Genomic DNA, 23,493 nt, shown 5'->3' on the forward strand with positions numbered 1-23,493 from the left:
CATTGCAACTCTCAGTGAAAGCTGCACAGACACCTACTTCCAGATTTCAGAACCTTCATAAGATAACTTCTTTTTCTTCAAATGAATGTTGTCATTATGAACCAAGTAAGCTGAACTATTTGGCATTCGAAGTGACCCCTCCCATCCTCGTGCTTCTCAGCTTGTCATTCTGATGTATGGGGTCGAATATAAGTGCTCGCCCCGTCTTTCTAATGAAATTCAAGCCATATGCAAGGAAAAGAAACAAAGCAGGCAAGCCAGCCATTTAAGATGAAAATGACATTCTTCAAAGAATACTGTCCACTATTGAAAGTACTTTAAAAAAGAAGCAGATACTTGTAGAAGAAGCTGAAAACTTTACCCATATATTAGGCACAGAAACTAAATAGTACAGAAGCTGAGAACCATTCAAAAGCCAGCAAACCGGATTATCGGTGGACAAAATATTTAAACATTAAAACTATTACAATAGAGAATTTCCAGCAAATCAGCCAAACCCGAGCTTTTTATACTTGACCACTCCAGACTGAAAGATGAAAAGATGACCACCCTCTACGGGACATTTTTTGGGTGACTTGGGGGCATAGGTTGAGGAATATAAGGCCTTAGAGGAGTACCATGCTCAATCGGCCCGGTATTTATAGCTGCCTTCGAACTTGGAGCAGGATCAATAAGGTGGTAATCGTCAAAAATAACTTCATGCCTGTCCTTCTTAGAGGTGCCGCTCAGATCATGGACAGTCTCCTGTGGCATAACTGAGTTATAATTTTTACAGTTCTCTAAAGTAGTGGAGAAATATACAGGAAAAATTTGCACCTTCAACTTCCTTATGAGTGTGTCTGGTTGTGACAGACATTCTCCACAGCTCTGAGGAACAGAAACTGAAGTAAAAAGCAAAAACCTTCAGCATTAGAATTGTTTAGCCTTCTCATAGTGGACAGTCAGTGCATGAAATGTAGTTTAACAGAAAGTAGAAGAAACTCCATTATTTACAGGACGGTAAATGGTGGACTTGTAAAGAGGATTCTGTAAAATGCTTTGGAATGCCCACTTAAAAATTTTCAATATTTTACTTAACAGGGCAGTTGTGAAAAGGTTTTACTCGATAATAAAATATGAGTAAAATACCAACCTCAAAATGCTTGTTGGTTGCTCAATGGTATACCCAAATAATAACGTTTACCAGATGCCAGAGAGCAGAGATTCAGTTAAAGTGGAAGGCAATAATGTAGAATTGCACAGATTTGAAAGGATCTCTTCTAGAAAAATGAATAGCACATTGCAGCACCACAAAAAACATAAGAGTATTTCTCTTAGCTCACTTAATTACTCTTGGGAGACACCATTTTTTTGTTCATTTGTATTGAATAATTTGACTTATATCTAAGGCCAGTAGTGACTGTAGCCAACCAATTTATGATTGGGTAAGCTCATATTAATGGTATTAACTAAGTGAAATTTTCGTATCTTCATGAGCCATGCTGTATATCAAGTAATCAGGTAACCAGTCCATAATTTCCTAACAATAGAAGATCCCAGGATTAGCTGCAATATCAAGGAGCTATTGTATTGTAATTTAGCCCCAACAACCAGTATAATAACTTATCTATCTAAAAGCTTGTTTGGAAAAATCTGTCCATAGAGAAATGAAATACACAAATGAAAACTTTCATAAAATCAGTAAGAGAGACAGAGAAGGAGAAATATTTAAAAAAAAAAAAAAAAAGGGATAGAGATATAAAACCTGATGCAGAATCATGAGAGAGAGAGAGAGAGAGAGAGAGAGAGAGAGAGAGAGAGAAGCATATCTAGTTAGTGCACTTGAAGAAAGCAATCGGATAAAATTTCTGCTAAGTAAAAAATTAGAAAGAAGTGCACAAGGTAATTGTTAAGGAATAGTCCCACGTGAATTAGTAAGTAAAAAGATATTGAGTTTATTAGCTAGGAAAGAGGTTTCCTAAATTGATTATTCATTTTGGGATGGGCCTTAGACCCAATTTCACATGGTATCAGAGCACGTACTCATATGTAGGCCTCCACCCAAATTATCCACATGTAAAGCTACAAAAGAGAGCCTACACATGAAGGGGAGTGTTAAGGAATCGTCCCACATGTATTAGTGAATACAAATATTTTGAGTTTATTAGTTGGGAAAGAGATTTCCTAAATTGGCTAAGTCATTTTAGGATGGGCCTAGGACCCAACTTCACAACAGTAAGGCCATTGAAGGAGCACTAATACGTTTACGTTGTGTGAGAGGTTTGTGGACTATTTACAAAAATATTGGTTTTGAAGACTAATTCATCCAAAGTTAAATCCATAGTTCATTTTTAATCCTTGTCTAAATTGACTGTAAATTTTCATTCAAAGTTTAATTAAAGTCACTAACAGTACTTTGCAACAACCTATCATTCACTGTGAATTGATGAAAAAAACTTGTCAGGAGTCCATAAACAGAGCATACTAGGAGTATCATGGGTCTCAAGAAGCTGACTGGTTTTAAGTATCAATATAGAAGCAGAAATTATAGATAAAAAATAAGATGGATCCGGGAATGAAATGCTTAGACTCTGATCCAAAATAACAACAGAAAAAAATAAAAACAAAAGAAACAAAAAAAGGGAAAATAGTCATGTTTTTAGGTCACAATGAAGGAAGCACAACTAGAGAGGCGTAAAAGAAGGTCTCCTTACTCCCCCATTTGTGTGGAACAAGTAAAGAATCTAAGCCCCTTGCTAGCCAGAAAACAAGTTGGCACAGTAACTGACTCAAGACAAATAAAGAAAAAAAATAGATTTTTCCAGTGGCAGAGTTGATGAGTGATCCAACCATGAGGTTTAGGGCTAAACAACCAGAAACTCCCTGAGATCGACTTATCTGCTCCCTCTGCTCCCTCGGCAATTTCAGCTGGAATGAGTAATACTTACAGTAACTCAAGTTCTCGTCTTGTTTTCCAAATGAGATGGTTGATATTCCGAGAAAATCAAACGGCTTGAGTGCTAAAAACATAAATATCTGAAGCCAGTGCCGTATTTACATTTTCGGCAACAGAAGACTGTCGTATTTGTACATGCTGATGATGCGAACAGAAAAAATTCCTATCATACGGCATTTAATCAAGTCGAACAAATTCATTTTAGACCCATAACGCAGAAAAATAACTCGCATTGCATACGTTTAAATCGTGAATGCAAATTATTACTTGAGGCAGGATTCAAAAATGATATACCTGAACAGAACGTTGGAGAGAACAAAGCAAGCAAGATCACCACTGTTGCCACAGCCATCAGCAAAAAAACGTTTTGATTTCAGTTAAATAGTATCTTTCACAAGCTCTGCAAACCCAGAAAGTTGTATCCCTTCTTATAACACTTCAAAGCAGGGATGACGAAACGCAGATGGGGTTTACCCAAGAGCTCCAAAGTCCTCCAGAATCCCAGTGGACGACGAGATCTTTGACGAGCGGAAGTGGGATTGGGTTGCCATCTTTTATTTTCGTCATCTTTTTGTCTGTACAAAGGGTGTTGCAGAAAACCGGGAGAGTATGAAGAATAAATGCTGGCGGGTGGTGGAAAACGAGCCCTCTCAAGATCAGAATGAAGCATGGAGCACGACGCCATGCATCGCCAGTGTGGATATAAAAGAGTGGAGTTTCGTCTTTTCTTTCCCAAAGTGTCTCTTCTTTATATAATAAAATACCCTCTTTATTTATTTATATCAATTTATAAATTTTTATATTATATTTAATTATTAATGTAAGAGTAAGAATTTAGATATTGTAAAAGTAATTTCATTAAGCTTTGAACATTATAAATGTAAAAATTTATAAATATTGAATTTTAATATTTAATTAATTTAATATTTTTAATTTTCTACTTACTTATCTTATTTTATTAATAGAAATTATAAATTAAATTAAATCTATCATGTGCATACTAAAAAAAAAATTATTTTATGTTGCACTTTCCATTATATATACTACCATAAAAAATTAATTCACTTTTACTGGTTATTTACTTGAGACCGACAAGTTGAAGAATTATGCCCAAAAATCAAACTACACCTACGCTTCACGTTGATTTAAAATGTAAATACCCAAAATTCATTTGAAATTTACTATTTTTCAGTGTTGAATTCTCTTGAGGTTGCCATCTTTTTTATTTTATATTTATTTTAAAATAAAAATATAGACGCAAATTCTTCTAAGTTTAGATACACATAGTTTTTAATTTAACAACTTAAAAATTTAATTTACTTTAATTTATCAACTCATACATTCATGTTGATGTTGGTACAAGACTTTTTCTTATTTGTTTTATTTTTAATAGTAGCAAGAAATAATAGTATTTAATAATTATAATATAATAAATATCATTCTTATAAATAAAATAATTTTTTAAAAAAATATTGGGTACAGCCAAAGTCGATTGAACTTGAGTCCAGTCACCTTTTCCTCTATTGTTAAAAAAAAAATTATTTACCTAAGTCTATCTAACCTTAGATACACCGTATTTTTTTAATTTAACCATGAAATTTGAATTTAATGACTCAAAATTTAGATAATTATGACCAAACTATTAATTTAATTTAACAATATATATTGTAAAAATACCTTAATTTAAGTAAAAAATTAGTGGGACCCCTTTTGCATGAGAGGAAGAATCTGTCTCCGGGGGGGTCGGTTGATAAAAGGTTTATGTACTTTACTGCTAATTTTAATTTTTTTGTTGGGCTATGTCTATTTTTTTCTTAATTTAAAATTCTATTTACAAATTATTTTGAAAATAGTGTTCAATGTACATAAAATAAAACACCACAATGAACACATTGATTTATAGTGATTCACCACCCAAACTCCAAATATTACATTTACTCCCAAAGTGTTTTCACCCTAAACCCTAAAGCTTAACAACACTTACAATTCAAATACCACAAAAGGCCAAAATTATCACTATGATCACAAAGGGACTTACAACAACAATGTTATACTACACAAGTCTAAACCTATAAAGAGATTTTATAGCAACAAATTAGCCCAAATATATTAGTTGAAGATTTGGTCTTAGTCCACAGAAGACTTGACTAAGTACATGAAAGGGTTACTTGCTTACAATTCAAATACAAATACTACCTTTTAATGGACCAAATTTACAAGAAACGGACAAATAAAAGTACAAGCAATCGTAATGCCCACTGTGAATAGCAACTTAACTAAGCCTTTAACTACTTGATTTTAGAATATAGATTACAAGTGTATACCAAGTCATTAATTTGTTGAACAACTAATCATTAATTTGTTGGAAAATTTATCATTAGAGACCTAATTTAGATAGATCAAACTTCTAGTTTCTTAAACAACATTCTAGGCATCAACATTTGGATGGAAGGTGGCAATAAAATGCCTTTTCTTCTTGTGCTTTCGTAGGCATTAGAATCTTACTTGACTAGTCAAATGTTATTGCTTCTTCTACATACTTGAGGTTGTGCTTTAGTGTTCAAATGCCGGTGAGTGGGCATTCGGATGCTGGAATGTCTCCTTAGCTCTTTGTTTCTATCATAAAATGTCAGCTAAATGGCATTTGAATGTTTGTCATATCTTCAGATTGCTTGGCCATTTGAATGCATCCGAGCATTTGAACATTGTTAGTGTTATTGTTGTTGTTGTTGTTACTACTATGACTTCATTCTCGAGTATTTAAATTTCTGGTTGGCATTTGGATGCTATCAGTTGGTAGAAACACATTATTTTTTGCATTTGGATGCCAACTGGCATTTTAATCATTATCCCCTTTTTTATGGTTAAAATATATTTAAAAGGCTATGCTCAAGGGGCAAATGCAATAAATGATCCCCCTCTTCAAGCATTTTTAATTGACTTTGACATATTTAATAGTAGATTTCTTTAGTAGATTTAATCAATTTGAGAACAAACTGCTAATAGGTCTCTAGAGGAACAAGAAGGCTATGATTGCGAAATTTTGATTACTTTGATTCATCTTGTTCTTATTCACATCTTTCTTGTAATCTTCATCTTTTCTCTCTCTCTCTCTTACTTGGGTATTCTTATCAGAATAAAATTTGATTAAATTTTATTACCACGACATGTATAGTTCTTCATTGTTGATTACCTATCTCTTGTACTTCTTGTTCAACTTCTCCCCTTCAAGTTGGGGATTTCTTTATTCATTGTCAAGAGAGCCAACTTGCACAAAATAATGGTGATAGAAGAAAAGTTACCCCTAACCCAATGATAAAAATAAACTTCAATTTTTTTTGAAGAAAGTACTTTGAGGAGTTATGGGTGTGAAAAAATAGTAGCTCTCATACTTCAAATAGAAAGAGGTACACAATGCAACATACTTCCAAATAAGAAGGCACTTTTAAGCCGATAGATGGGTGAAAATGACCAGGTTTGACTCAAAAAAAAGAGAAAAAATTCTCTACGAATATGTATGATTGAAGAGATTTAAAAGAAAAACTCCAATAAGGAAAGTTTTTGAGATGGAACGTAATTATAAATCCTTTTTAAAAATAATATTCCCATATAAGGTAGTTGTTTTTCAACACAACTTGACCAACTTGGAAAAAAATTCAGGAAAGAAATTATGGAATTAAGGAAATTCAAAAAAGAAATATATATTTAGAATTTAGAATCAGAAAATAAGACTTTGTAATCCGCAAATTCTAGACTTTGTCATTATTAGAAGAGGCAAAGAGGATGTAGGAGGAAACTCAACTTAAACTCTCTCTCTCTCTCTCTCTCTCTCTCTTTTAATTCAAAAACTCCTAATCGTATATCAAACATGTCAATCATAAACAAGAACTGGATGAAGAAAAATGCTTCCAACTTGACCTTTGATTCTTTCGATGTTTATATCTCTCTCTTGAAAAATCAAATTGATAAACAATTTATTGGGTCAGAAAATAAACTCACATATCTTTCTTTTGACATACAATTACTTTATAAAGTCTTGGTCTTATTGGCAAAAAATCTCCTACAAATTGAAGCTTTTTTTGTAGCCTAACAACTTCTTATTCCAACCCTCATAACCTTTTCCTTGTAACTTTTAAAATAAAAAGATAAAGACCTTCACAAGTGGTTTCTTATCAACATAGTAGCAAGTGAGCCCACAATAAAAATAAACGCACGTCCGTTACACGCTAATTTGAATTCACCGACGACATCAGTTGTAGAGGCGATGTTTTCTCATTTTCCGGCCCGAGGGAAGGAGAACTGCGTCCATCTTGAGGTGTCCAAAAATTGTTACTTTGTCATTTTCTGTCTTTTTCTTGGTTTTTTCTTCTTCTCCTGCCTGATATCCGATAACGGATGTCTCTCAGCTCAGCTCTACCGCGTTGCAGCTGGGGAGGAAAATTCCCCAAAGCCTTTTTACTCTGTTACCATCAGTTTGGACTAGATTTTTTAAGTATTTGATTGCCTGTGTCGGATAATTTGTATGTGGATGCCAAGTACGGAAGATTTCTAGGTGGATTTCCTCTGGTAAAGATTTGAGGGAATATCTTTCAGATCTGTGAAGGAAGAAAGAGATAAAAGGAGCTGAAGGGATCTGTTATTTTCGTGCCAGAAATGGGGCAAGAAGGATTCGCCGTGAAGAGAGGAGGGGCACTTCCAACGACAAGAGTGGCACAAAGAGGGGTTCGTGGCCGGCAGATCCAGAAGACATTCAACAACGTTAAGATCACCATCCTATGTGGCTTCGTCACTATACTTGTTCTAAGAGGCACCATTGGCGTCGGCAACCTCTCGGCTGGTTCTGTCGAGAACGATGAGCAACGGATCATTGAAGAGACGGAACGGATTTTGCGCGAGATCCGATCAGAAGGCGGCGACCCAAATGATCCCGACGAGGTGGAAGTGAGCAACCCTAATGTTACCTACACGCTGGGGCCTAAGATCACTGATTGGGACGAGCAGCGGCGGCAGTGGCTTTCGCTGAATCCGCAATTCCCGAATGTCGTCAGGGGAAAGCCTCGAATTCTGTTAGTTACCGGATCGCCGCCCAGTCCTTGCGACAACGCCATTGGAGATCACTACTTGCTGAAAGCTATCAAGAATAAGATTGACTATTGCAGAATTCACGGCATTGAGATCATCTATAATATGGCGCATTTGGACAAAGAGCTCGCTGGATACTGGGCGAAGCTACCTTTGATTCGCCGGCTGATACTGTCGCATCCGGAAGTTGAGTGGATCTGGTGGATGGACAGTGACGCTCTCTTCACCGACATAGTCTTCGAGATCCCTCTTCAGAAGTATGAAAACTACAATTTTGTGCTTCATGGATACCCCGACTTGCTCTTCGATAAGCACTCGTGGATCGCGCTTAACACCGGGAGCTTCCTTTTTCGCAATTGTCAGTGGTCGCTGGACCTTTTGGATGCTTGGGCACCAATGGGACCAAAGGGTCCAATTCGTGACGAGGCTGGTAAGGTACTCACTGCGTATTTGGATGGGCGACCAGAATTTGAAGCTGACGATCAATCTGCCTTGATTTATCTCTTGATCACGAAGAAGGATGAATGGTTTGACAAGGTTTTTGTTGAAAACCAGTATTATCTACATGGTTACTGGGTTGGACTGGTTGACAAGTTCGAGGTGATGCTTGAGAAGTATCACCCTGGTCTTGGGGATGAGAGGTGGCCATTTGTGACACACTTCGTAGGATGTAAGCCATGTGGTTCCTACGGGGATTATCCTTTGCAGAGGTGCCTAAAAAGCATGGAAAGAGCATTCAATTTCGCTGATAACCAGGTGCTTCAGATTTACGGTTTTAAACACAGAGGATTGCTTACGCCCAAGATTAAGAGGATTAGAAACGAGACTGCGGCGCCTTTGGAGGCTGAGGACACCCTTAAACTAAGGCATCCTGTTTTCGGTAGTGTCTCCCTGAAACAATGATTTGGGTTTTGATTGCTTCTCATATGCTATGCTGTTAAGGTATGTGATCTTTAGGTGGAAATTTCATCTTTTTTCAAAAGTTACTAAATTTTGTTTTATTCATGTTCCATTGTCTGTTTATGGTACTTTATATGCGGGAATTACAATTTTCTGCTACAGATTCATAATTCAAGAAAATACTGTAGCATTCCATGTATTTCAAGCTGATGGTGATGCGTTTTGGGATCATGAAAATTGCTTGCTTGTTTTCATTTTATGTTCTCCTCTTCATTGTCAATAGTTCTTAATTACTTAATTTCGTGGCTTTTTCTAAAGACAGGATTCACAAAATGGTTTTACTCTTCCTTAGAAATAATATCCAAGACCCAGGACAGGTAGTGATCTTGCGTGGTTGTCTAATGAGAACTAAGGAATAATATGCCAAGGTGTCTTGTTGCATTTTAATTGTTTCAAATTAGTGGGTCTTTTTATATTAATAAATCCTAGTTGATTAATATTATCAGTATGAATGTTATCGATTTGAATCATTGAGTTCAAGAGATGTGTTGAAACTCAAGTCATACTTTGTTAAAAATCAGAAGATTTGTCGTATAAATACTAGCATATTCAGCTGCAACAGAACTGCTTTTCTTTATGCAGCAACTGGTTTGTGTGGCTGAAACGAATGGCCTCTTTAGTGTTTTGGTTAAATTGAAGTCTTTAAACAATCTCTTAGGATGTTTTTATTTATTTATTTTACTCTTGTTAGTCTGATTAACTTCTTTTGTTATTATTTATTCAGCCCTGTTGCTTTTCCTGCACTAGTTTTTGAAGCAGTGCAATGGATCTTGATTAGGATCAGGAAGCAAGGGCTTTATTTGATGAACTTTACTTTTACGATCTTGCCTATCATTTGGAGAAAAAAAAGAAAAAGGAAGATGTTCGTTATTCTTGCTTGACATCTGTTTTCATTTTATTTTGGTTATTCAGTTTATTGAGTAGTAAGATGCATGCTTCAGATGAATCAAGCTAAGCTGCATTGCTACATTCTTCAGGGTATCATGGAAATCCAACACCAGCAGATTTGAACTGCAGATATATAACCCATATCAGACTCTTTGGAATCTTATACAATTCAACAAAATACTTACTGCTGATAAGGTGGATCATTTAACAAACTCAAAGTCGCTTATATTGCTAAATATTCTCATATTTTTGAAAGGGAAAGAGAAACTCTTGCCCAGTTTTTTTATTTTTTAAGTTTTTTATTTTTTTATATGTTCCTTTGGCTAGTTAAATCACAGAAGATGTCAAATAACTTGGTACAGTTTTGTGGACGACAGTGCTCATCAAATCTCCACATATTCTCATTAATTTTAAATCTCTGCATAATTTTGTAATTTGATCTGTTTCTTGTTGTTCTATTTTCTGTTGTTTGAGGGGAATTGTTGTGTTAAGTTTCAACCTTTCACTGATGAAATATTTGATTCTCAAAAGTGCTCAGGATTGATCTTCCTCCAGTTAAGATCAACTGGGAGCATATAAAATATTCATAGTGTAGTCTAGAAGGTAAACTGCGCCTGTGTCTATCCATGCGGGGAAAACTGGTCCTCGCTGGGATAGGACCACTTTCTTGGTTGCTGTTCCAAGCGTATGCATGAAAAAAATTGATCAAATAAGAAAGGAAAAACTCCACCTTGTAAAATGAACAGTAGTTAGGCCTGTAGAGGAGATTAGGGTTGAGAAGCACAGGTGTAAACCTGGGTTTTTATGTTAAATTTACTTTCAAGAATCTCATACAACAAGTCCAGTAGCCAAATGAGATGAGAGAAGTCTGACCCAGATTTATGGAATCCTTTAAACAACCCTAAAAGAGCTCTTCTCGAGCTTGGCAAGCTATGAAAAAAGATTTAAATATTATAAAAAGGGAGGCACATATGCTGGTGGAAAATGGAAATTCCACCTATCTATGGTGTGAATAAACGGGTGGGTGATTGATGGTCTCCTTCTAAAGACAGACCTAGGTTTTGTCTTAGTAGATGGTCATTCTCTTGTTCTTTCTCAGGTGGAAGGAGGTTCTCTTTGAAAAAGTTAAGGCTATCTAAGCATGGCTGATTTCTTTCTTACCTTGTACTTTATTTGAAGTCTAGAAGGTGCAGGAGCTGTTGTTGGAAGCTGCTAAGATTGCTCAACTCGATCTTGATGAGCTAGGGTTTTCCTCATACATCTGACCAAAGACTCTTCATCCTATGGTTCTAAATCAATTGTGTGCAAGCTCCTTTGTTATATGAAAATTTGGCTTTTTTCTAGAGGATGAGGGAGTGATTTGGGTTTCTTTCCCATTTTGCTCAAAATTAGTTCCGGAAAGCCAAAAATCAAGTTTGGGAGAGGAAGTGTGGGAAAATGAACAGCTTGAGAGAAAAAATTTCATACTTGGAGTCGACTCTGATTCCAAAATTTCGATAATATCTCCCTACACTCATCATGTTGTGTCGATCTAATTTTTTTATGCGCATGCATTATACTCCGTCGCCAATACGAAATCAAAGAGATGCATCCAAAATGTATTAGCAATTCTATTCAAACTATAACACCAACAATAATACACAAATTTTACAAGTCCTAAACTGTTCTATAGGATAATTCTAGAGTTATACAAAGTATATTTAGTAAATGGGCATCTCAAACGTTTCATAAACTAAAATATACATTATAATCTCTTGAACAAGTGTAGTAACATTAGTACATTATTATGATTAATTAATTAAGTAATAATTAATATATTATTATCTATCTACTAATTATATTTTAAAAAATTATGATTTATTAATTTATAATTTATAAATAATATCTAATTTTATAAAATTATAAAATTTTAATTAATAACTACTATATCATTCAATAATTAATTATTATCTATTAACTACAAAATTTTACTAGTTAAAAATTAATTATTAATTATTAGTTATTAAAGTTAGCTCTTAATTATTAATTATACATTCAATTTATTAATTATTAATGTCAAAACCCAGATGGGTTTTATAAGTTTCATTTGTTATACAACAAAAATGGGTCTAGTCAGATTGATTTTCCCTCTCCCCCAATTTTTTTCATATCTAAACCCAAACAAGGGGATTGGATCTGGTTAAACCTAGTTCAATAGGCACGTCCCATCACTCTGAGCCCATAGGGATCTGTGTCGACAATAGGGATGGGCATGAGCTCCATTCTATCTAACCTGACCCGCAAAAATTTGGGTTCGGGTTTTTTCGAACTTGACCCGAACTGGACCCACATATCAGTTAGAGATGTAGACGGGTCGGGGTTGGATTTGACGATTTGGGTGTTTTTAGATTCGAGTTTTGGGGTCGGGAATCGGATTCGGGTTAGGAGTTTTGGTAAACCAGTCGACGACTGCGCTAATTGTAATAGAGCAAAGCTCTCAAGGGTAAATTCGTCCAGATCAAAAGGATGGACGGAGACGGACGGACGGAAGGACGATTTCGCTTTTAAAGTAGAGTGGAGACACGGATGAGGACCCTAATACCTTCCCTTCTCTGTTCTGTTGCGGCCGGTCTCGTCGTGGCTGTTACTCTGTCCTTTGCGGGAGTTTCACAGAGTCGGTGAGAATTTTTTATTTTCTTTTTCTTTTTCCATCGTGTTCATTCTCTTGATGTGCAAATCCTACTTTATTTTTCGTTTCTTTTAGATTTTGTAGAGTGCCTGAAAAATTCGCTTCGTAGGGAATTCTGGTTTGCCTCTTTTTGTTCATCCATGTGATCTCTTCTTCTTTCGCAGTGTACTGTGGAGGTTGATCTTTAATATTCTACCTCTTTTCCTTTTACGCATGTTCGTCAGTACGAGGTTCGGTCGTGACGTTTTTTGCAACCAAAATTCTGCACCTAGCTCGCTAGTGTACAGAACAAGCAATCTCTGCCCGATCTTCTACTTTTAATTCTTTAATATCTAGTTTGTAGTGAGAAATTCCTCCGGCAAAAAGGGTGAAAAACAAATATCTTTTTCGTTTATTTGTATTTTTATCTGGTGTTTCCTATTATTTCTCTCCTCACTCTTCGGCGTTGAGATAAATTTCTTGATTTTTTCATGGATTCTTGTTGCTCTATTATTTATGAAATTAGGATTATTAGTTCTACAAAGCGATCAGGATTTATAGGAAAGATTTAAGTTTTTTTTTATATGTTTACAAGTTATAGCAGTTTTAGGGCTCTATCTATGTTCATGAGGTTGACATTTTATTTTTTATTTTTTATTTTTTATTTATGGAATTTAGCGAGTTTTTCTGTTGAATATGATCGAACTTTAGTTTTCAATGATGCTCTTGCCGTGTTTTTCCGGAACTTCAAGTGATTGTATTTTCCCCTGAAGATTAAGTTTGCCTTTGATGAGATTGTATGGCAAGTCATAGTTCTATCTAAAAAAAAAAAAAGAGGTGGAAACCTTTATAATACCATTTTTTCATTAGTATGAATATTGTTTTGGTTGTACACCTTATTTTTGCTCGGAAATGTGACTGAAAAGGAGAACTAGTATTGTCTGATAGACACATTCATATTCCAGGAAAGCTAATCTTGTTGGCAGTTTTCACACATAAAATTTTCTTCTGAAAATTATTTGGTTCTTCCATTCACTGGACCGAAAGAAACCACTATAGATGGGTAAGTTTAAACACCATGTCGTGGTGTCAGTGTTGAGGAACTAGGCGAAATTAGATAGTTATTCCTAACTGGGATCTCCTTTGGCCTCTTCACTCTTGTGTTATATTTTTTTAGCGACTCTGGGCAGATCTCTGGACCTTTCTATGCTGCTGAAGCATTTGGAGCTTAAGGAAATATCTACTAATACTTGTCTTTGTCCTTAATTATGGATAATTTACAGGGAGCAATATAGCAGGATCACCAAGCTTGGAATAAGACGTGTAGAGTGACAGGTCACCATTGATAAATCCTCCATTCCTGTGAAATGAGTTGAGATGTAATTTTACAATTTAGTAGAACTTGTATATGAGAGTGTTTCTTATACTTCTTAGATGCAAAACTATTTTATCTGTTAAAGTGATTCAACTACCTTTCCTACAAGTTTTCCACTGCCAAGTAATTGACTGCATTGAAACACTGTTTGAAAAGGAATTGGTTGTAATTTTAATTTTCTATCCAAAATGAAGCTTTTTATCTACATTTTTTTTCTACAAAACATGATACCTACAAGTTTTCTACTGCCAAGTAATTGACTGCATTGAAACACTGTTTGAAAAGGATTTGGTTTTAATTTTAATTTCTATCCAAAATGAAGCTTTTTTTCTACATTTTTTTTTTCTACAAAACATGATACCTGTATTGCTGATAAGAGGTTTGTGAGCAGATAATAAATATAAGATGGAAAACAAGGGGGAGTGATGCAACCCACCAATCCTAAATCAGTCTAAGAACTGAATCAATTGAGTATTAATTGATCCATAGTTGCAAGTTATCTGAACCGAGTTAGAAACTGAAAAGAGTTGCTCAGAAACCTTAGATAATGCAGAGCCTCTTATAGTATTTTGGTGTTTTTTAATTCGGTTGTATTTAAGAAAAAAAATTCCAGGGTTGCCTTAATACCAGCTTTAAGAACCCATTGATGTTGACTGTTCATGTTTTCATAAAATATCATGCATGTTGAAACTTTCACGCTGCAATATAAGACTCTCAAACAAACTAGTTACACAAATTTCTCTTAATGGTGTATAAAGTACTCACCTATACTGTGCTTCTCAATTTGGATCCACCTATAACTTGGAGTGTTCTACTGGTCAATTTTCAAGCTCTTTGTCAGTGCACGAACGTCTTAATTTTGTATGCCCAATATAGGTCAAAGTAGCTGTCAGGAAGACCCAATTATTACCATTTTTTATTGTGAAAGTAGAAAGATCCAATTATAAAGCTCTTTTTGATTCTTACTTTATTACACAAGGCAGGGGATATGAGGCCATCTGTTGAATGGCCTTTTTTATCAGCTTTGATCTTGATATGAGATGTATAACTGCCACCTAGGTGATCTAATGAATTGTATCACACCCTGCATAAGTGAGATGGATCACTGTACCCCTCTTAATTGCCTTGTTTGACACCTGGATGTCACAGTGATCATGATTTTACTGAGAAGTAATAAGATGGATAGTTTGGTTATAGAGTTACTGATAAGAAGTTGGAGATGTTTATTTTCTTGTGAGAGATATTTTAGTCAGCTAAAGAGGCAGGAAAATTGTTTTCCAAGTCCAATATTTCAGACAATTAGTCCTCAATAATTTTGGGTGCAATGATACAATTTCTATTTGTGGCTGTTGGACAGAAGTGGGTCTGATTCTTTATGATATTTATTTGTCTGCAAAAAGGTAGGTGGTTTTGTAAGAAGATCAATGTCTACCTTGAATGTTTTTTTTTAATACACCAATTACTCACACCTTTTCTCTGATTTATCTTGAGCTCAATAAGTTGTACCAACCTGAATTAATTGCAACAACAACATTGTTGTTATTCAGACAATGGATCTCTTAAAGTCTTATCTATTCTGTGGCAGGATTGGGTGGACTTAATTGGATGAACTTGCCATTGTCTGAAGTCAACTATGGCTTCAAGTATGCTGGGAGAGCGGAGGTATCATTCTATTATGATGCATGGTTCTAATCTAAATTTTTACTCTTACTATCATACTGCTTAACAAATATAAGTTTTGTGTGGAACCCATTCCCTCTGCTCTACCCATCCAACTTTTTGTCTTTTACTTGTTTACTTATTTAACATCGGTGCATTATTGTGGTTAATGCCACTTATTTGACACAGATTCTCTCTCTCTCTCTCTCTCTCTTACTTGTTATGTTACTGTCTGCGAGGTCTGTTAATATTTGAAGAACTAATGAGCCTAACTCCACTTTTCTACTTCACTAGCTACACTGTGTTGACCACTATTGGCCTAACAACCAGTAACTGTTGATGTATGTGATCTATATGCTGTCAAATTGGGGATGTTGTATCAGAAGTATTTTTTATATGTGCCATGAAAAAAATTGCTAGTTGTTATCAAATGTATTGTCTCATTATCTGTCTGTATTAGGCGGGTGTCTGCAAGAAGAGGAGGAGCTATGACCGTCTTAGGGAAAGTTGCTGTCCCCAAACCAGTTAATTTACCTAGTCAAAGGTAGTATATTTTCTATTGACCCATCCTGTGCTGCATACTGAGGTTAATTTACATTGTATTTGTAATTGTGCCCTTGTTTCCTGGTATTTCAAGGTTGGAGAACCAGGGCTTGGATCCTAATGTGGAAATTGTCCCAAAGTAAGTCTATACTCTATCTCTTTGATAAAATCAATGCTAAAGCTATTATCGGCTGTATTTAGATTTATTCATATAAAAGCTTCTGCCTGACATTTCTAGTTGGATTTGTTAGGGGCACACTTAGCTGGGGAAGTCGTACATCTTCGTCACCTGTAAATGCATGGGGTTCGTCGATGCTGTCATCTAATAGTGCTGATGGAAGTGGTGGTTCACCTGGTCGGCTCAATGCTCGTCCTTCATCTGGTGGCAGCGGCACTCGACCATCAACTGCTGGCAGTGATAGATCTATTGAACCTTCTTCTAGTGCATGGGGCCCTAGTTCACGGCCCTCATCTGCATCTGGCTTGTTGGCATCAAGTCAATCGTCTGTGGGGTCTTTGCGCCCTCGAAGTGCAGAAACTAGACCTGGCAGTTCTCAGCGTTCTCGATTTGCAGAATCAGTAGTTGAAAATTCAGTCACAAGGGGTGGACTTACAACTTCAGAGGGATTGGTGAGGCTCCCTGTGACAATTTAATCTGCTTACAACTACATTTATCATTTATCTCCTATTGCTTCTAATTTTTTTAAACTAACTGTGATGTGATTCTCTGAATCAGTAATCTAACTATGCCTCCCACTATTGCACTCTCTAGGGATCTGCATTCTCCAAGCCTAGTAGCTTCACTCTAAGCTCTGGAGATTTTCCTACGCTTGGGTCAGAAAAATGCTCTGAAACAAATGCACGCCAAGGTACTTAATGCCTTGTATTTTTTCTCGATGAACTTATTGCAGGAAGGCCTTACCTTTATAGAGTGTGTTTGATTTTCCTGCTTCCAACATAAGAGAAGGGAGGTCTGAAATGCTGCTGCACTATGCAGGCAAAGACATGTTTATTATGCTATTTTTAGAAAATAAAAAAAGGAAAAAATCAAACATGTTTAACATTGCTTGCTTTAAACGATTCTTCCTTGTTTTTCAGTATTTCTATATCATCTTACATAAGAGACTATGGCGTGGATTGTTTTTACAACTGGATTAAAAAAGGAACTGTTTGTTGTTCTACCAATGTTGAAGAGCATCCCTCAGAATTTGCATGATGTCATATATTGTGTAAGGGCTGATTCTACACCTTTAGCGAAATAAACACCTTTAATACCTTTTTAATCTTCATAGAAAAGATTTATCTTCTTCATCATAACATTTTTGAGATCAAGATATTTATCCTCTTGAACTATGTTTATACTTGTGGGCCATTATTGCTTAACATATTATAGCTTTACATCAACAGTTCATGGTAGCTAAGTGGTAGTTTTTGTGAACCTTATTTTTCTTGAATTTAGTCACTTGCCTTAATTAGTTTTATGTAAATTTTCAAGCAAGTAGAGCCAATATCTATTAGTTCGAAGTTTATTGATGGGGTTTTGAGGAAAGTGAGACACCCTTTTTCTTTCAGAAGACGTTTATCCTACTTATGTTCCATGAAGGAAAAGGTTTGTCTGCACTGTTATATGGCATTACAAAACAGGATTTTTTTGGGTGTGTTTTCATGTGAAAATGGCGACATTGATTTTTTGTGAGTTGTCAAAAAATTATGGAGATTATGTCATATGGTCAGTTTACTTAATTCTGCCTTCACACTAGGTCACAGTTCCCATGGACAGCCTTCTTCATCTTCCAGTGTGGCTGTTATGCAGGAGAGATCAGAAAGTTCTTCGTGTGGTGAGTGCATTTGCTGCACATAGTCTTACTTGTTGAGGAGGTTGTTTTGAAGTTATAAGTGATATGCCTTCCTTTTGGGATATTGCATGTTCATCTTGTAATAATTAGAACTGCTGTGTTTTTCAGATGATGGGTCTATGGATCCTAGGGAAAAGGAAGATGTAAGCACTTGGAAAAGGGGGGATAGTGTACTGCACCATGGAGGGCCTCCACCTCACATTGAAAAGTGGCAGAGAGATAATCATCAGGGACCTTCTTGTCAAAATACTAATGTTCCACCCCACCATTTTGACCCTTGGCATGGTGCTCCTATTAGGAACCATCCTCCTGATGGTGGTTGGTATAGAGGGGGACCTCCACCTGGCCCGTATGGACCAGCCCCTTCTCCTGGTGGATTTGGACTTGAACCACCACTATATGGTTACTATCATCCTCAGCCTCATGTACCAGGTCATTCAGTTCCTAATTCCCTCTCAGCTCCACGACCTAGGGCTGGGCCAGGTGGTTTTCACACTAAAAGTGGAGATTCTTATCGGCCTCTTCCTGACTCGTATGGTGTTCCTGGTCCTCCTGTAATGCCAGTTAGGTATCCTGGGCCCATACCACCCTATGATGGCTATTATGGTCCCCCACGCATGAACTATCGCAATTCGAGTGAACATGATGCACCTTCTGCAATGGGGATGGCAGGTGGTCCTGGACCTTGTGTTTATAACCGATATCCAAAGCACAATGCCCGTCCTGATTCTGCAAATTTTCATATAAGGCCAGGTGGATATGGTCCTCCTTCAGCAACAACAAAAGAGCCAATTGAAACTGGCATTGCTCATGATCCTACCCACCATGGGCAGTATAAAGTTCTTTTGAAGCAGCATGAGAGCTGGGGGGATTCTGAAGCTGTGGAGAAGAGGGAGCACTCAGCAGTTTCACCACATGTTGAAAGAGGGAGCAGTCCAGTGAGTTCACCAATGAGGGGAAATGGCATGAAAGAGCAATATGGAAATACTTGTCCAACAGATTATCCAAAAACATCATTTGCTGAAGAAGCTCTGGTTGAACCTATCAACAACCAAGGGGAACAAAGTATTGCTATTGTTACTCAAAACTTAATGGACAAGACAATCAAGATCAAATCATTTGAGGGTGATTTGGTAAAGGAACCAGAGATGTCATTTATTACAGCTGAAGGTACTCAGCCATTTCCATCAATAAAGAAAAATCCCTCCCTGATTGATAAGATTGAAGGTTTGAACTCCGAAGCTCGTATTTCTGATGGCAGAAACGATTCAAAACGATTTCGATCTACTAATTTCAAGACTGAAAATTCCATTAACAAGGCTAACTATTCCACTACTAAAGTAGGCTCTCCTGGGGCATCGGCAGGAACAAATCCCTTACCTACCCCATCTGATGAAGTGCTGGTAGGTGGTCATCCTCGAGGAGTGGATGGGAGTAGTCATGGAATAACTGTTGCTGGTGAGTCCAGACCAGGTGAACCTTCTTCTATGGAAGCTGGAGAAAAGAGTTATTCTCAGTTTCAGAGAAGAGGTCAATGGGTGCAAAGCAGAGCTGATCATAGAGGTAAAGCCAAGCCCAGTGTTCATGAGAGCGAGGAATGGCGAAAAAAATCTCCACCAATGCCAGAGCCGTCACTTACAATTAATACTATTGATTCATCATCCCATGAGGCTCCTGGGGAGCAAAACTTGAGCAATCCAGAAAAAGTTGGAGAGGTGTACAATGCAACTGATTATGAAGCACAGGTTTGTTTCTTTTGCTAATTTATCTTTATATACCATGGTTCTGCGACCTGCCAAGTTGACTCGTGAATCAGTGAATTGACTTGGTTTTTGAAGAGGTCGGATCAGTTCGGGGGTGGGGACTGGTCTCAAACATTATTCCTGATGGAGTTTATGTCATCTGTCAGAGTTGGTAACCCAGGTTACCACTCAGATTTATGAGTCCGACTCATGGTTCTTTCTGAATTTATTTGGGCCCTATGTCTGCTGAACTGGATTGACCTAATCAGACTGGATTTTCAAGGTGCTGATCTGTTTCTTGAGAAGGGGTCGCAGAACCATGCTTCGAATGGGGAGGCTTTACTTTTTTAAGTTTTTGATATATTCTTTATAGGTGTTTTGTTTGTTCTTTTCTCTAGTATTCTTTATAGGTGTTTTGTTTGTTCTTTTCTCTAGCGTGCAAAGATGAAGGAGATTGCTACTCAGCGGGCAAAACAGCTTCAGAAGGAGGAAGAAGAACGCATTAGGGAGCAGAAAGCCAAAGCAATGGCAAAGTTGGAAGAGTTGAACAAGAGAACAGCTGAAAGTTCAGATGTTAAATCATCCACAAACAGGGTTCAGCATCAGCTAGATGAAGCCCGGGCCCCTCTGATGCAAATAGCCAGTGTTGAAGCCTCTGGGGAAGCACAAGCCTGTGACACAGTTTCCAAATTGGGTGTTGTAACTCAGACGAGCAACAAAGCCATGGACAAGCCTGGAGTGTCAATTGACTTCTCCTCGAAAAAGCCCATCGGAGCTCCATTAAATGCTTTGCTTAATCCAGTGCAACTGAGTACCTCATCTGTACCATTGGGTCAAGATGTCAATTCCACAGAGTCTACCTTGCAGAAGAGTCCTTCACAGTTCCATGATAATGTATCATTGAAGCAGAAGCAGATAGGCTATAGAAAAAAGCAAAGTGATTCTCGGGAGAAGAGCCAAGATAACAAATCTACCACTCTTGCCAAAGATCATGCAACTGCATCAAGTGAGGCTAACTCCGCGACTAGCATTGTCATGGAAGATACTTCCCTGCAACACAAGAAGAAACACAGCAGGAATGGTAAGAATAAACACAAGTTAGAAGATGGGCCTTCTGATACTGATTTGGCACTGACTCCGTTGGAGGCTATTCCTGTGAAACTGCCTGCTGAAAGTGGAAAGCTAAAGCCTGCACTTCCTGTTCTGATTGACACCAGTGCAGCTATGATTAAAGTGAATATGGAAGGTCAAAGTTTTCCTAGTGATGTAGTATCTGAAGGCCAAGGATTGGCACAATCAATGGAGGAAACCCATGGAAATAGAATGAACTATCTATGGAAGCTTCATCCTAACCGGAGGATGCCAAGAAGCACTCAAGTCTCCTGGCCTATGGATAAGTTTCATGGAAGTGAGTCGGTTGTGTGGGCGCCTGTTAAGTCAACCAGTAAGCAGGAGTCATGCGAGGAAGCCCATTTGGCTGAAAGTCATAATCAGTGCTCTGGGACAGGTGCAGACGGAGTTTCAAATAATTTAAAGAGTAGGAGGGCAGAGAGGGAGAGGTATGTCCCAAAGCCTGTGGTAAAGGAACTCTCTCAGCAAAGCAGCTCCCAACAGCCTCCTCAGGCAGTCAGTTCCCTGCAGGCCACATCTGATGATACGGCTAAGACTGGTAGGTCAGATGTCACAGGCAAAGTACATACTCTTGACACAAAGAATGGGGAGAGCAAGAATAATAAGCATGTTAAGGCACACACATCATGGCGCCAACGGAGCTTGATTGATTCCTCTGTGGTTGTGCATTACTCCCATGGTGGATCTGCTTCCTCTACTGACATGGTCAAGCCAATTCAGAAGCCCAATGATCAAACCCGTCCAATTAAATTAGATGGCTATTCACCAAAGGAGCAGGGCCATTCTGATAATCGGAATGTTGGAAAAACCCAATCAGCTGAACCAGTCAGCATATATGGTGTGAAGGACCATGGAGCACCCAACAGAGGAAAGCGGCAGCAATCTAAATTGAATCAGGGCGGTGTTGGACATTTTCAAAGCACATCTTGCGTTGCTAACAATGCTGCAGATAGTGCAGTGGCAAATAAAACCAGTTCACAAACTACTACATTTGAATTAAGTGAATCTGATGGAAAAGGTGTCTTGAGGTCTGACAACGAGGTCATTGTTGAACGTGGCTCGTCCCATTGGCAACCCAAAACACAAACTACTCATCAGAACCGACATGGAACCCGTGTCAATGGGGGTCAAAAATTTGCTGGCCAAGTTGTTAGAACTATTGAGAAGGATTATGGGTCTCAGGATCAGTCTCATCATCCTATTCAGCCAGACATTCAAAAACCCACTGCTACTGATATTGCAAGTTCACATGAAAAAGAGAGAGAAAAGAAGGTCGCAGATTCATTTAAAGAAGAGGCAATCAATATTGTTCAGCAGCACCCTGAGGATTCAGATCTTTGTAATGAGCAGCGACTGGTTTTGTCAGGGGCACGCAAACAGGGGCAGCATCAAGGTCAATTTAGCAGAGGGCATAATGGTGCATCATATGAAGGTGGGGGTCGTGTGGGTCCTTGGCAAGAAAGCCACAGGCATCAGATAGCTTCACAAGGAGAGCGGAGGAAGCAAAATAATTTACACTATGAGTACCAGCCTGTTGGTTCCTACCACAAGTCAAATGATTCAAGTCATTATGTTTTAGCTGCATCAGAAGAGTCTGTGGGGGAAAATACTCGTCATTTGGGTGCAAGATACAGGGAGCATGGTCAGAATTATTCCAGGCGTGGAGGGCACTTTCCTGGCCGGAATAGGAATGCCAATGGCGAATGAAGAAGAAGAGTTTGTGAATCTCTTGTTGAATAAACTGTTGTTAGAAAAGCCATTGGTGTGGCCCAAGGAAGTTTTGCCTGAAGGTATGTTCTTAAAATTGCAGAGAAATCTAAAAGGAATATTATTTTCTAACTATAATTGTGTAACATCTTTTCAAATTAAAAGTTGTTTACATGTTCTGATCCAGTTTGCGTGTTTTATCATAGGCAATTTGAGTTTGGGTTTTCAGACTAACTAAAAAGGCATGCATGAGGAATGGCCCGAGGTATGTATGCCTGCGCAGCTTGACTTAAAATTTTACAATGTATTTTTTTTCCCTGAAACTACTTGGTCTTTCAAATCCGTGGTTGCCTTCTAATTCAAAAAACTTGGTTATCCTCTTAATTCACCGTGTGTGTCTCTCTCTATACGAACTGGTGAAATCTAAAAAGTAAAGTGATCTTGTTCTCACATTTGTCGAGAATGTATTTTTGTCAATTTATCTTCCTGATTCTTCAGAAAAGGGGATGAAGATAAAAGGAGACATTAAGGGGTGTAAGTAGAGAAGTTTGGTATGCGTCGATGGCAGAGAGATGGAGCAAAAACAGGAGGGAGGGAGGAATGGAGAGGAAAAAATATTGTAATATGGTTTCTAATAGAATTAGAGAAATGAAGAGGAAGCTGGCTTACGGAATAGTAGATTATGCTCTCTCCTTTCCTTCTTTGGAAATAAACAACCATGTTTAGGATATTTGAGCAAACTCAATCCGATTTAGGTAAACCATGTCCTATTTCAGGTTATGAGATAAGTTAATTGAATTTATGATAATCAGTCGTTTTTTTTTTTTTTATATATATATTGAGTTCAGAGCGAGAAGATATAGAGACTAGTCTTAGTGGTAAAAATTACTTTGTTCAAATTTTAAGACTCTCCTCTACATCCTCATATGGTTGGAACCACTTGTGTTGATCAGAGCGCCGTAATACCT

The 23,493-nt window shown here is 37.4% G+C and overlaps 3 protein-coding genes across 6 annotated transcripts; 2 read left to right on the plus strand and 1 right to left on the minus strand.

The window, feature by feature from the left end:
* Positions 1-503: 503 nt before the first annotated feature.
* Positions 504-3,422, minus strand: LOC137952050 (uncharacterized). The gene is made up of 3 exons (XM_068799117.1): positions 3,230-3,422; positions 817-881; positions 504-744 (listed from the first exon to the last, which is right to left on the minus strand). Exons 1-3 carry the CDS (start codon positions 3,285-3,287, stop codon positions 553-555), a joined length of 315 nt encoding a protein of 104 aa, XP_068655218.1. The 5' UTR covers positions 3,288-3,422; the 3' UTR covers positions 504-552.
* Positions 3,423-7,163: 3,741 nt separating this feature from the next.
* Positions 7,164-10,299, plus strand: LOC137952049 (probable xyloglucan 6-xylosyltransferase 5). The gene is made up of 2 exons (XM_068799116.1): positions 7,164-8,959; positions 9,955-10,299. Exon 1 carries the CDS (start codon positions 7,589-7,591, stop codon positions 8,918-8,920), a length of 1,332 nt encoding a protein of 443 aa, XP_068655217.1. The 5' UTR covers positions 7,164-7,588; the 3' UTR covers positions 8,921-8,959; positions 9,955-10,299.
* A 2,151-nt stretch (positions 10,300-12,450) lies between these two features.
* Positions 12,451-22,988, plus strand: LOC137951087 (protein MODIFIER OF SNC1 1-like). 4 transcript variants are annotated; one of them, XM_068797662.1, is made up of 12 exons: positions 12,451-12,522; positions 13,796-13,847; positions 15,473-15,549; positions 16,007-16,090; positions 16,184-16,228; positions 16,341-16,719; positions 16,862-16,958; positions 17,850-17,927; positions 18,054-19,115; positions 19,311-19,690; positions 20,123-22,608; positions 22,732-22,988. In XM_068797662.1, the coding sequence occupies exons 3-11, from the start codon at positions 15,521-15,523 to the stop codon at positions 22,523-22,525; spliced, it is 4,557 nt and encodes a 1,518-aa protein (XP_068653763.1). In that variant the 5' UTR covers positions 12,451-12,522; positions 13,796-13,847; positions 15,473-15,520; the 3' UTR covers positions 22,526-22,608; positions 22,732-22,988. The 4 variants fall into 4 exon arrangements, with proteins under 4 accessions (XP_068653763.1, XP_068653760.1, XP_068653761.1 ...); XM_068797659.1 differs by having other exon boundaries at positions 18,054-19,690; XM_068797660.1 differs by lacking the exon at positions 13,796-13,847 and having other exon boundaries at positions 12,452-12,522; positions 18,054-19,690.
* The last annotated feature ends 505 nt before the right edge of the window (positions 22,989-23,493 follow it).

Source organism: Aristolochia californica, unplaced genomic scaffold (assembly GCF_029961685.1).
Source record: "Aristolochia californica isolate CCGP_79_NKW_82.1479 unplaced genomic scaffold, dmAriCali1.0.hap1 SCAF_15, whole genome shotgun sequence".
Lineage (NCBI taxonomy): Eukaryota > Viridiplantae > Streptophyta > Magnoliopsida > Piperales > Aristolochiaceae > Aristolochia > Aristolochia californica.

Excerpts from the sequence above, each read along its gene's own strand:
- LOC137952050 (XM_068799117.1), bottom strand. The coding sequence starts at position 3,287 with ATGGCTGTGGCAACAGTGGTGATCTTGCTTGCTTTGTTCTCTCCAACG. Across the intron at positions 882-3,229 it reads CTCTCCAACGTTCTGTTCAG|TTTCTGTTCCTCAGAGCTGT; the intron begins GTATATCATTTT and ends TTTTTACTTCAG. Across the intron at positions 745-816 it reads CACTCATAAGGAAGTTGAAG|GAGACTGTCCATGATCTGAG; the intron begins GTGCAAATTTTT and ends GTTATGCCACAG.
- LOC137952049 (XM_068799116.1), top strand. The coding sequence starts at position 7,589 with ATGGGGCAAGAAGGATTCGCCGTGAAGAGAGGAGGGGCACTTCCAACG.
- LOC137951087 (XM_068797659.1), top strand. The coding sequence starts at position 15,521 with ATGGCTTCAAGTATGCTGGGAGAGCGGAG. Across the intron at positions 16,229-16,340 it reads AATGTGGAAATTGTCCCAAA|GGGCACACTTAGCTGGGGAA; the intron begins GTAAGTCTATAC and ends TGGATTTGTTAG. Across the intron at positions 19,691-20,122 it reads CAACTGATTATGAAGCACAG|CGTGCAAAGATGAAGGAGAT; the intron begins GTTTGTTTCTTT and ends TCTTTTCTCTAG.